At 44.9% G+C, this 12975-nt stretch overlaps 1 protein-coding gene across 2 annotated transcripts; it reads right to left on the bottom strand.

Annotated features, from left to right (window-relative positions):
• Positions 1–15: 15 nt before the first annotated feature.
• Positions 16–12960, bottom strand: TRIM39 (tripartite motif containing 39). 2 transcript variants are annotated; one of them, XM_067752391.1, is made up of 7 exons: positions 12824–12960; positions 10299–10758; positions 9164–9259; positions 4668–4898; positions 3464–3486; positions 2769–2884; positions 16–2012 (listed from the first exon to the last, which is right to left on the bottom strand). In XM_067752391.1, exons 2-7 carry the CDS (start codon positions 10749–10751, stop codon positions 1465–1467), a joined length of 1467 nt encoding a protein of 488 aa, XP_067608492.1. In that variant the 5' UTR covers positions 10752–10758; positions 12824–12960; the 3' UTR covers positions 16–1464. The 2 variants fall into 2 exon arrangements, with proteins under 2 accessions (XP_067608492.1, XP_067608493.1); XM_067752392.1 differs by lacking the exon at positions 12824–12960 and adding an exon at positions 12366–12596.
• Between the last annotated feature and the right edge of the window lie 15 nt (positions 12961–12975).

The raw sequence follows: 12975 nt of genomic DNA, 5'->3' as shown, positions 1-12975 counted from the left end.
CACAGGACACATAGATCACTTCAGTGGATCCTTTGTTCCATATTATGTTTTACCAACCAAAGCATCTTGCCACAAAGAACCACAGTCAAGGCACAAAGGTAAGAGGAGAGTCTGGACAAAGTCCTGTTGAGGTGGTAGGAGCAGCTGAAATGCCCTCAATAAACTGCAGTTTCTTGTCCTAATCTTCTGTGAACCCCTGGTTACCCAAGTAGCAGATAATCCAGTCATTTTAGTTTGGTTTGGCATGCATTGCTTTACCTTTTTTGACAACATATGTACCCTACAGGTTGTTTATTTTGGCCTAACATTAAAATGATTTACATTCTCTGATATGAGAAATGGCAAAAGGTGAAGGATGGCAACAAACAAAATCCGGCTCTTGTGAACACTAGTTCCAGGCCAGATGCACACAGGCCAAAGGAACTTGCCTATCTGGCCCTTCCCTATACATACCACCCTCTTCTACCCTGTCCCCAGGGTGAGGAAGACTCCGTTTTCTTTTTCCCTGTCTGGCTTGGACACCTTAGCCAGGTAACAAGGCTGACAACTTGGGAGTAGCTACTTAGTAGCATTCTTTAAGGCCAGGGCTTTGGATAGGAATACTTTTCTCTTTCCTCTAATACCTGACTCTCTCCTTTCCAAGTTCCCTTGGGAAAGCAGTGAAAGGGTAGATGTGTCTTGCAGGATCTCTTGCATCTTGCCTCTCCAGATGAGCAAGGTAACAGCTCGTGGAGATGAGCAACTACAAGGAGGTGGGCGATGAGCCATCTCTGCTGAAGGCTAAGGCAGGGACCTGGGTTCTCTTTCTTCCTACCCCCTCCTCCCCACATTCCTACCTCTGGCCAATCCTACTCATAATGGCAACCAAAGAAACCCTTCTCCCCTTCATTATTCTTTAGGAATCTGTTCATTTAGCCCCCTTTCCTGACCTTATTTCTAACCTTCTTGATGCCCAATCTCTGCCCTGAAAATAACTCCTCAACTTCTACACCCAACTGTCATTCATCTTTATTTCAATTTAGAGGTACCAAGACCCCTGTGATCTTCCTAAAAAAACAAGACTGTTTTGGGTCAAAGAACCCCCTAAAAGGATGTACAGGGGGTTCTGTTTCCTCCTCTGGTTTGAGCAAGTCAGACCCTCCCACAGACTTGTTGTTTCTGGAAAAGCCTCTCCTTCCTTCCAACCCATCCTTGTGCAATAGAAAACCTGATGGACTTCAGAGGAGACTACCCCCTGGGAACCAGCTCTCCACCCTAACAGTGAGGAGGGAGACACTGCAGTGCTCTCGTCCCAGCCCAGTCCTAACTACTCCTCCCCATAAACCATTCTAGAAACCAAGGTGTTCTCCCAGATGGTTCAGGACTGGAACCAGGCAGACACGAAGACGTTCCAGCAGGTCACAGGAAGGAAGGCCCGTAGCTCTTGACCCTGCCTCACCCTGATTATTCCCACGTCCCTACCTGTCACTCCCAATCTGTTGGGGGCCTGATGGTAAGTGGTGCAGCATTCTTCCGACCAGCCCGGATGCCTGGGTAGAAGAGGGGCCAAAGTTTCTCAGTAAAAGTATCAGTGAAGGTGTAGATATGAGAGCGGTCTGTGACGTTGTAAAAAGACAGTGTACCGGCCTCATAGTCTAGGAATATGCCTACCCGCCTGGGTTTCACCTTGATGTGCAAAGGGGTAAAAGGTGTGGTAGTGGCTGCATACTTGTCCCCGTTCCACAGCCGCACCCGCCAGTAGCCAGTCTCAGGGAGTGGGGTCAGTTCGCCCTTTCGGCTCACAGAGTCCCGGCACACACCCACTGCCCAGTGGGTCTTGTCGCCCACCTCCACTTCCCAGTAGTGTCGACCTGAGGTGAAACCCTCAGTAGCCAGGACACAAGGGTAGAAGGTGAAACGTTGTGGTGTATCAGGGAGATCCCGGAGTCTTGTCTCCACGAACTTGACGCTCTTACGATCTTCCGACAGGACTAGGTTAGGATGAGCAGTCTCAGGGTCCAGGGTCACATCCGCTGGCGGGAGAAGCCAGAGTGGGGAGCTAGATGAGGACGGGAATAGCTAAACGCCCCTGCCTCACTCTTCCAGCCTGCCTTTGCAGAGCCTGCTCCCTGAAAGCCCCCAGAACCCCGTGGTTTGCTTAACTTTCTCAATCCTTGGTGTCACCTAAGGGAGGGGAGGGGAGGGAACAGTGGCTTCGTTTCTCATCCTGGCCCTAAAATAAACAGGTAATGATCTCTTGACTCTGCAAGGGCTGGTGGTTTAGGCTCCTGCCTGGTCCTCCCTCCATCCCCCCCGACATCATCATCCATCTCACTGTGTGGAGAAGCACAAGGCACAGTCCAATGGTAAAAAAAAATAAAAATGTTAAGAAGGGTACAGAGCCAGATAGCATTATAGTCTAGCGATACAGTGACCATGTGTCTGTTTCCCTGGACAGTCTGGCTTATGACTATTTTCCAAGTAAGTATTAATAAGACTCCCTTTCACTCTCAAGAGGGGACCAGTTTCAGCAAATTATTTAACCTCTCTGGGTCCCTATTTAGAAAAGTATGGGACTAAGAGTAGACGACACCTGAGGCTTCTCACTTTGAGTTCTGTGACTCAGAGTGAGATTGAAAACCAGGTAAAGGAGTGGGTGTGAATATGGACATGAAAAGTGACAGAGGGGATAAGTGAAGTCCAGATAAAGTAGGACCTAAAGACTTTCTTCTCTCTGTCGATTCTCTCTGTCGATTCCCTCTGCTAGTTTCCTTTTGGGAACAACTCACCAATTAGCTGTTTAAGGATTTTCCTTAGTGCAAAGTACTGTCGGGGGAAATTGCTGAAGTTCTTTTCCAGCTCTATGGATACTGAAGTCACCTCCATGGTCTTCACCTTCTCACATCTAGGAGGGATGGGAAGATAGGGGAAGAAAGGGCAGGGTCAGGGGAAGCTCCAGCTTAGTGAGTATTAAGATGTTGTCATCTCTAGGGAGAAATTAAAATTCTCCATCCTCACACTTTCTCCTCCCTCAAGACAAGTTCTTGCTTATTGCTTTCTTTTGCCTATCTATGGAAAGCCATATGGTCCCCTAGACAAACCCTTATCTTAATAATCAGCCTTAGAACTTTCTGGAGGTACTGTTATATTTCATGCAAATAGATAACCACCTCCCCCCCCCGCCCCCAACCAGTTCCTCCTTCCATCTTGTTTGGACACAATTCCACCCATAGGCCCAGGTAGAATCTGGTTCTATTTCATTATCTTTGTATCTAGGAAGTCCTGATGCTCAGAGGGAAAAGGTAAGGGACTAGTACTCCCAGTGATTTGCTCTCTGACTGGCTTCATGGATGCAATAAACCTTCTCCCTTTTTCTACCCAGACACTGCATGACTTTCCCATCCTTATTCCCCCAACTCCTTATTGTAGCCCTACTCTTTAAGCCAAGACCTAACTCACTCAAAGAGATACAAGAATCACTTACTTTTCCAGGGTACTTTTGACATCCTAGAGGAAGGAGAAAAGAAAGCAATATTGGTCCTGGTAGTCAAGGGTCCTAAAGGCAAAAGGTTTCCCTCCTCCCAAAAGTTCTAGATCTATTAAATAGGCATAAGGCAAACTATGGGTCACAGTGCAAGGGGCCGAGCTCCAGAGGGATCTGAGTACATCTCTCCCAACCTAACCCCCACTTTCAACTCTCAGTCATCATGAAGCTTGGTAATTGATATCACTTCCAAATAGTTTCTTGTGTGCTTGTCTTTGTTCCTCAAGAACACTGGGACTCAATGCCAGGGACAGGGATTGTGTCTGCTCTTTACTCTGTCCCCCAAGTACCAACCACACACCTGTCTCCTTGAGGATCAGTACAGATAGTTCCAGACGGCTGGCATAGGAACGAATCACACTCTCCCGTTGTGGTTTGGTATCCCTTGTCTAGTATTGGTTAATAAATATTAATAACTGTGTGCCAATCCTGATTTGTGAATACTTGGGGTCCAGAAGACAAAGAAGACAAATCTCTGCCCCCCAAGGATTTCCCAGTTTAATGTGGAAGGCAGAACACACATACATGAAAGGACACGAGAGTAAATACCAAGCAATATATAACATGCAGATAAATGTACAACGAAGCCTCACTGATTCAAATGCTGGTAATGTGATCTCTAAGAGAAGAAATGTTTCCTGCAGCCTTGCTAAGACCATTCATTTGCTTAAGAAAACAGATTATTTCAAACATTTTAGAGGCACCATTTACATATCAAAAGCAATATATTACTTATACATTATTTCAAGTGTCCTTCAAACTATGCTTCTATTCTTTCTGTGCACTAGGTAAATCAAGTTCCAGGACTTAAAAGTAACGGTTACTGCATTTACACAATTTTTAACGCATAGTTTTTTCACTAATTCAGACTAGACTGCCCTCCTCTCAAAAGAGTGAATTTTTTCTTTGGTACAAGTTAAGCACATAATTGTTGACAAGACATAAGAACACCAAAATGATCAGAAGGGGATGGGAGAAATCAGAGAAGGCTTTCTGTAGAGAAAGATCCTTTGAGCCTGTCTGGAAGAAAGAATTGGATTTAGAGAGGCAGAGCGGAGGAGTGAGCATTGCAGGCTGACAGAATGGCCTGTGCAAAGCTAGACTGCGCTTGGCCTGAGGGGCTATGCAGGGGCAAAGGTCGAACCTTAAGCATCTCGAAGCCCGACTGTAAGCACTTGCCCTCCACCTCAGCAGCCAAGTGGGCCAGGTCCCGGCGCTTGTCTCCAAGGTGAGCAGCATTTTCTCGGAGGCGCTGTAGAATGTCCTGTTCCTCCTCCTCTAGTCGTGAAAGTAACACCTGCTGCTCTTCATCCAGCCGCCGATGAAGCTCTTCAAATTCCTTTAGGATCTGCTGTCGACGACTCTCCACTAGTCTCTGAGAACAGAGGGTGGGTATTATGTTTAACAGGGCCAGTGGGGCATAAAGTGCCTTTCCCCACCCACCATGTGTATGAATTCACACAGACTTCCAGTGTCATTGGAAAGAGCTTAACAGGACACTCATGTTTCTCTCCACTGGAATTTCCCTTTGTAAAGAATGGCTCCATCCCTAACTAATAAGAACCTACTGTACAGCACAGGGAATTCTACTCAGTGCTCTGTAGTGACCTAAATGGGAAGGAAATCCAAAAAAGAGGGGATATATATATATATATAGGTATAGCTGATTCACTTTGCTGTACAGTAGAAATGAACAAAATATTCTACACTATACTCCAATAAAAATTTAAAAAAAAGAAAAGAAAAGAATGTCTCCATCCTCATTGTCACCCCTACTGATGATGGGATGAAGAACACTGGGGAGATAAAAAAATAAACCAATGTTAAAAAATTTATCTTCTTTATTAAATTAGCTTCTAAAAAAGCTACACTTCTATGTTTTAGTAAAAATATTCAAGACATAAGAACCCAATAATATGACATGTACTATTACAGATATCAGAGATACCTCTGCTATCGCCTACTCTAAAGTTCTAGTTAATGCAATCTGTCAAGAAAAGGAAAGTACTGGAAAGTCTGAGATTGTTATCATTTGTACATTGCAAGACATTTACTTGATAAAAACCAGAGAAGCAACTGGAAAAATATCAGAATCAACAAGATTTTAGTAACAGGTTGTTATAAATGTAGATTTCAAGGCTGAACCTGTTCAACAGTTTCAAGTCACTTCAGAGACTGACAGTTTACACCCCAGAAACAGGTTATAGAAGTTTGTGAGTAAATTATTTGCTTGAAATTTGAAACATGCTTTCTTTCAGTTAAACCTCTAACATTTCTGAAACTGGATAATATATGACTCAAACTCCAGCCATAACGCATTCTGAGAGTTATCAGCAGGCATATCCTCCCTTCTGCACCTCAACGGCAACAAGAAGTGATCTCCCCAAAGGATTCCCTAAGCATCACGTGTCTGATGGGGAGGAATCAGCCAAGAGGAAAGCAAAGTTAGAAGCAGAGACTGGGACTCTGGAAGAAGGAAGTGGATAGGGCCTGGAAGGCAGGGTTGAGGGTGAATAGAGAGTGGGGCTGCAAAGCCAGGTGGGCCTTACAAGCCTTGTATTTCTAGATTTCAAGCTAGTTCCCAGCAGAGGCTGACTAGCTCCAGTTCTAGAGCTGCTTGCTGCTTCCCATTTCACTGCTGCCTCCTCAGGAGCATGTTGGAACAAAATATATTCTCACAACATTTACCATTAAGTAAAACACAGCCTTTTTTCCTGTGTGTCTGTGTGTTTAGGGGTGATGTATGGGTAGAATTTAGGTTCATAACTGTGGTAAAAAGAAAGCAAAGGGCTCTCGTATAATCTCATAATCCCTTCTCTTTTTTTCCCTCTATTTTGTAGGGCAGTGGTTCTTAATCAGGGTGTTACCTCCCTCTAGAAATGTTTTGGAAACAGGGGGCATTTTTGTTTGCATGATTGGGGGAGCTCCTGGGAAGCATGCTAACACTCCTCCAATGTGTGAAGACAACCCAGTAATATGAACTGCACCATTTTCTAATGTTCTGCTGGATATTAAAAAAATGGAGTCCTAGACTTGAATGCCACTTTATATACAAACACAGAGTAATTCTTATATGGTTTTAATATACCTGAATTTTTCAGGAATGGCTGAAAACTCATTAAGACTATTTTGTTTTTCTTAGAACTTTACTGTAAGTTATTTATCATTTTGAAAAATTATGGCACCAACAGCTAAACTGCTAGTGGCATTCGAGTCAACATTACTACACAATTCCGTCAGTCTGAATTTGTATTTGTTGCATGTTGATATAGGTGCAAGGATAAAACTACACTGTAGTGTCTTTCAGGGTAGTCATGCCTAAATGTTTACATACCAGATTTTATTATAAATTACTTTTATGTTGTATTATATTACACTATATTTGGGCATGATAGTCTCTTTTAAAAATTATATGGATAGATCATTTTATCCATAATTTTCATTTCAGCATGATTAATTACAAATTATTTATTTCTAAAAGGGGCATTGGGTCTGGAGGTGGGGATGAGGGAGAGAGTTCAAAAGGTCACTGAAGGAATGCTGGTAGTTGGTGACAGTTTCCGAGACCATTAAAATGATAATATACATTAAAAAAAAAAAAAACCACAGTTCTGTTCAAGCATTTAGCAGTTTTTTTTTTTTTCTGTGGTACGCGGGCCTCTCACTGTTGTGGCCTCTCCCGCTGCAGAACACAGGCTCCGGACACGCAGGCCCAGTGACCATGGCTCACGGGCCCAGCTGCTCCGCGGCATGTGGGATCTTCCCCGACCAGGCCACAAACCCATGTCCCCTGCATCGGCAGGCGGACTCTCAACCACTGCGCCACCAGGGAAACCCTATTTAGCAGGTTTTTAAAATTTTTATTCCCCTCTCTATCCTTTACCTTTAAGAAGGTGATCAACAGGAAGAGGAAAGCTAATGACTGGGAATAAGCTTCATTTTCACATATTTTAAGTTCTTCAGGAGCCCTCCAAAAGGACAAATAACTTTTTTTTTTTAACGTTCACCTTTGCAATCAAAATTAGTTCAAATTTAAAAAAAATTCAAATGTTTGTTTGTTAAAATGTATAAAGGACTAAGGTAATAATACTTGCTTCCTGTTGAAATGTCATTGTTAAAAAAAAAATAGTGTTTCTACTGATTTCAAACCTGTGTTTAATTTCTGGTGATCCCTAAATCTCAACTCCAAAAACTCATTATTTCTTCTGGAAGCCTTTAATGCAATCAAGTTTCTCTGCTGTCTTCTTAGGAATATGCAACTGTGCTTTTTGTGCCATGTCATTTATATTTTCTCTACTTGACTGTAAGCTCAAGGAGGGCAGGGACTGTGCTTTTGCTCATCATTGTTCCCCAGTGTCAAAGACAGGGTTTGGCCTATACTGGAAGCTTAGTAAATATTTACTGATTTCTGCAGAATTAGTATCTCTGATTTTGCACATACTGGCTATATGATCTTGGACTAGACACTTATCCAAGTTCTGTTTCCTACTGTGTAAACTGGGGATAACAATACTTACCTTACAGGGTATCTAAGTTCACTCTTGTCAAATATGACTTCCTGGACTCCCTTCTCCTTGTCTTGTACCTCCTCTATGTCCCACTTGGGCCAAGTATAGCCTGAACTCTTAGAACTTAAAACTGGGCAGGGCTTCCCTGGTGGTGCAGTGGTTGAGAGTCTGCCTGCCGATGCAGGGGACACGGGTTCGTGCCCCGGTCTGCGACGATCCCACATGCCGCGGAGCGGCTGGGCCTGTGAGCCATGGTCGCCAAGCCTGTGCGTCTGAAGCCTGTGCTCCGCAACGGGAGAGGCCACAGCAGTGAGAGGCCCACGTACCATAAAAAAAAACAAAACAAAAAACACACAAAAAAAACTGGGCAGACCTAATACAATCTTCTAAGTTTGGAATGTCATGGACACCTAAGGAATTAATGCACAGGATTCAATAAATACTAGGTATTATTACCACTATAATTAATACATGTTTCACTGTCCAACAGAAGAAATAAGGCAGATACCAAACTACCATGCTACAAATATGGTAATGCTATGGAAGAGATGTGAAACTGTATGAAAATTAAGAAAGCTAATTTCTAAAGGGTCAGGAAAGGCTACATAGGAAGTGGTTTTCATCTTAGGATGGACAGGATCCTATAGGTAGAGGATGAGGGGGGTAAGAACATTCTAGGAACCATTATCATCCAGCATACTTGAGCTTACTTGAATTAAGAGAATGTGGTCCTAATGTTGCTGGGAGGTTCTTCCGGGTGCTGTTGGGCAGCTCCTTCATCCTTCCTCCCCAGTGCACCTTCCACATTCTCCTTTCCTCAATCCCTCTAAGGATCTCTCAGCAGAGAGCCTCCTTCCCTGCTTTACAAAGAAAAGGAGGCCAAGGGGCATGAACTCCCTCAACTCGCCAGGTATAAGATGTTCTGTCCTTCACTTCTTACATCCTTCTCCTCAATTCTTAATCCATGACAATTTAAGTACAATGTTTAATCACAGTCAAGCCTAATAAAATATCATTTTTTTTGAGAGAACAGCATTTTTCTAATAAACCAGAACTGGTAGATTAAATAATGTGTGGTTAATGTTCAGTTAATTGCCTGCAGAGCAGCCCAAATGGGATTGCCTGCCTTTACCTTGAGTTCCCCAGGCTTCTTCTCCTCAGAGGACTTGCAGCGGGTGATCTCCTGCAGCTTCCGCTCCAGGGGCTCCAGGCACTTCTGCAGTTTTTCCTGAGGGGTGAGAAGTGGGAGAATGGCATTTGGGGTTGGCTAGTACATCCTACGTTCAGAGGCTAACCCATTTGTTTTAAACCATTTGTTTGCTTCCTATCCATCTGTCTCTTGATCCAACTCCCTTCCTGGCCTGTCATTTGAGGTGTCAGCTTCCTATAGGTCCCTTCTCCTGCCACCAGCCTGCCTCCATCACCTCCCTTGCTCACCAAACCTTCCTTTCACTGAATCTCACTGTTCCACTGTCACCAACTCTCTGTCCTTCCCCAGCCCTATTAATTTTTTAACTCAAGGAACTGCTTGTTACTGTCAAAGTGACCTCCTGTACCCTGATATCCTTCTTTAAACTTGTTTTCCTATCCAATTCTAACCACTTGCCAATATAATAAAATCTTGATTACTTATTCTGCAAACTACCATAAAGTCTTATTTCCAAGATTTTATTAACATTATTAACACTTATTAATTACACAAAGTACTTGATAAAGTGCTAAGACATTAAATTCTCTAATTCCTTTTACTCAAACATTTACCCTGTGTCCCAGCAGTAAGTTAAACCAGATGCCATATTATCCTTTATTGGGGGAAGATGCAAACAGACTGGCTCAGCTTAGCCTGTTGGGGATCATTCTAAAATGCTGATACCTGTTCCCAGTACCAGTGGGTAAACAAGGGGTGTGCTGAGCAGGGGGACAGAATGAAGAAACCAGACCATTTTTCAGTTCTTAAGTTTGATCTTCTCCACATGGTTTCATTCATTTATGAAAAATATGATACATTCCAAGACCACACATACTCAAATGTGTTACAAAAGTCAGACAGAATTTTTTTAGGTAGTCCTTACTGCTCTTCTTCATGCCTGAGGATAACTGATCAGACATACTGCGTGCCCCCGTGTACGTAGCTCTGAGGGGACTACAGAGTGAGGATCAGATACCGTCTTGCCCTCAGGAACTTACAATCCTCTACCCAGGGAGTCTCCCATCCTCTGTGCTCCTCCCTCTTGCCCTGCATTGGCATCATGTGTCTGGTTCCCTACCTTGTACTCCTGTGTGGCATCGTCCAGTGGCACGACGGTGTGGGCCCGGTGGGTGTGGGAAATTGCACATATCAAACACACAGCCTCCTGGTCCTCATAGCAGAAGAGGCTGAGGGCTTCATGGTGCTGGGGGCAGAGGCTCTCATCTCGGATCTTCCGCTTGACGGCCTGGAGCTGCTTGGCAATTTCCACCATGCTGCCCAGCTGTCGATTAGGTCGGAGACTGCGGTAGCGGGACGTCTTTCGACATACAGGACAAGGGAAGTCCCTCTCTAGGTCCTCCCACCAGCGAGTGATGCAAGCTTTGCAGAAGTTGTGCCCACACTCAATGATGACAGGCTCCTTCAGATACTCCAGGCACACAGAGCAACTTGCCTCCACCTGTAAGTTCTCCAGAGCTGCAGCTGTGGAGGCTGCAGAGGCCCCGGCCTCTAACAGGCTTGTCTCTGCCATTATTTAACTTGAGGTTAGGATGGGAGAAGAGAAAAAAAAGTCAGTTGGAGGTTTAGTTTATTTTGCATCCCTGGCCTGACAGTTACCCCCGTGTTAAATCCTAACTCCAGATTTAGCCCCATCATAGTATTTTACATCTTCTCTTCCACTACATCAACCTCTTTTGTTTCTCCATTTCCAAAACTTGTGACTCCCAGCCATCAATTTTTTCTCTTCAGCAAAATGACACACAACCCTCAATCTCTTGTCTTTTACCACTGCTTTCTCTTGCTAGAAACAGAGGCTTCCTTCAACTCTAGCTGAGTACTTCTCCTGATCCAGGTTCATTCCACTTGTATCTTAGAACCAATAGTTTCAGACCAATGTATTCCTAGTGTGACATCTTCTTCTAATAGATGAGAAAAGAGTATGGGAAAGCGAAGAGTGCCAAAGCATTAATTAAGATTTCTTAAATTGAGTATATTTTAAAGTTTAATATTACAGAAGAGTTTTACTACAATAGCCCATTGGAGCCTAAGCTTGATTCTCTGCCACTGTTCTCTCAGTCTTTCAAAGGGTAATAAATAGAATGAGTTAGGCAAGGGTGACAACCTCTTCTTTTCAGAAAGTTTGAAATTATTCTTCCTTTTATCAGGCTAGCCTAGAGAAAGTGTGCCCTTTTCTTGGAATGAAATTATTCATACAACTCATTTCTATTTGAGTGCATCTGGACATCTGGAACTGCTGAAAAGTGATAAATTCATGGCAACTAAAGAGTCTATTACTGAGCCCAGGGCAATAATTTTTTGAAGAGAGAGCTGACAAGTCTATTTTAAGTATTCAGCAGTGACTGGAGTCTTTTGAAATAGTTATCAATAACTAACTCCTTGGATGTACTGTACCTCCAACTAATAGGTTCTGGAGTGGTTGGGAATTAAGAGAGAGAAAAGTAAAGAGGCAATCAAAAACTTCTAATGAAGCCTCAAAAGAATTGGAAATGCATCTAAGAGATTTATAAAGTAGAAGACTGGTCCTCTATTCCATCCTTAAAACATCACCACTTTTATCCATGAAATAGCTGATTTCTCCATCCCCTTAACCCCCCTCCCTAAGGGATCCAACAGAAGGAAATTTAGTAAGTCTATGTGTTGAGAGAGAAGTGGCCATGTAATGAGTTGGGTTAACAATGATTATTCCTGTATATGTTGACGGCACACGTGAAAAGTGTTTAATTTGGAGTAGGAACTGACAGCTTATTTGGACCTGAATTTCCTCCCTCAACCAGGAGAGAAGTTCAGTCAGATGATTTTTCTCTACCTCTGGGAATCCAACTTTGACGAGTAACCCTTCCCTTTCTCTAATCTTCTAGAAATTAGGTGGTCTCCTCACCTGGGATGAGTTGAACTGTATGCAGAGTTAGGGGGCAGAATGGATCTAGACTAGCAAAGAAGTAGTGTGGAAGAGAAATGGGGAAAGGTTAGGGAGGTATGGGGAGAGGACTTGGAGCTACAGCACTAGTTAAGCCTTCGGTGTCTCTGGGTTGGTCATTTTTCCCCCTCTATTCCTCGTGTCTCAGTAGAAGGGCAAACTTCAAAGCCGTCCTCATTTTGTTTCTACCACTGTCGGGGGTCCCACCTTGCAACCCTTTCCTGAGCGTGGTCCACAACTCGGTCCCACCCCCGTCTCCATCTTCTCCCGCCAGATCTGGCGCAGGGGGACTGGAGTGCGGGGAGAGGAAACGTCGTTGTTGGCAGGGAGGGAGGGATGCGTGTCCAGGTGAGGAGGAGGTGTGACGTGAAGGTGGGATGCCCGCCGCTATGACGCAGCCGAGAGCCGCGGTGACGGCGTAAGAGTTTCACCCGGGGAGGCGAGCGGCAGCGGGACGGGGGAACGGCGGGGTAGCCAAGCAACGCCGGACGCGCTGACGTCGCCGGGGCGGCAAAACGTCCGCCCGGGCCCGAGGCGGGCGGAGGCAGCTGTGGTTACGTGCGGGGGGCCGGTGACGCAGTCGCGGGGCGCTAGGACGCGGCGTGCGGAGCCGGTCAGCAGGGGCAGGCCCCAAGGCCCCGGCGCGGCGGCGGGACAGCACCTACCTTCCCGGCTTCGGGTCCGGGAGTGCGGGGCGCAGAGCCGCCGGAGCGCTGCCTCCCTCCTTCCTCCTCCCCCCGCCCCCGCCCCGCAGCGCGACACACAATACTCGCCGGAAGCGGAAGCCGCGCCGAGAGGCTCGTGTCAGTGGAAGCCT

This window comes from Pseudorca crassidens, chromosome 10, assembly GCF_039906515.1.
Source record: "Pseudorca crassidens isolate mPseCra1 chromosome 10, mPseCra1.hap1, whole genome shotgun sequence".
NCBI classification, from domain to species: Eukaryota; Metazoa; Chordata; class Mammalia; order Artiodactyla; family Delphinidae; genus Pseudorca; species Pseudorca crassidens.
This window is presented reverse-complemented; position numbering and strand designations above follow the sequence as displayed.

Excerpts from the sequence above, each read along its gene's own strand:
- TRIM39 (XM_067752391.1), bottom strand. The coding sequence starts at position 10,751 with ATGGCAGAGACAAGCCTGTTAGAGGCCGGGGCCTCTGCAGCCTCCACA. Across the intron at positions 4,899-9,163 it reads AGAAGCCTGGGGAACTCAAG|AGACTAGTGGAGAGTCGTCG; the intron begins GTAAAGGCAGGC and ends CTCTGTTCTCAG. Across the intron at positions 2,885-3,463 it reads GTCAAAAGTACCCTGGAAAA|ATGTGAGAAGGTGAAGACCA; the intron begins GTAAGTGATTCT and ends CATCCCTCCTAG.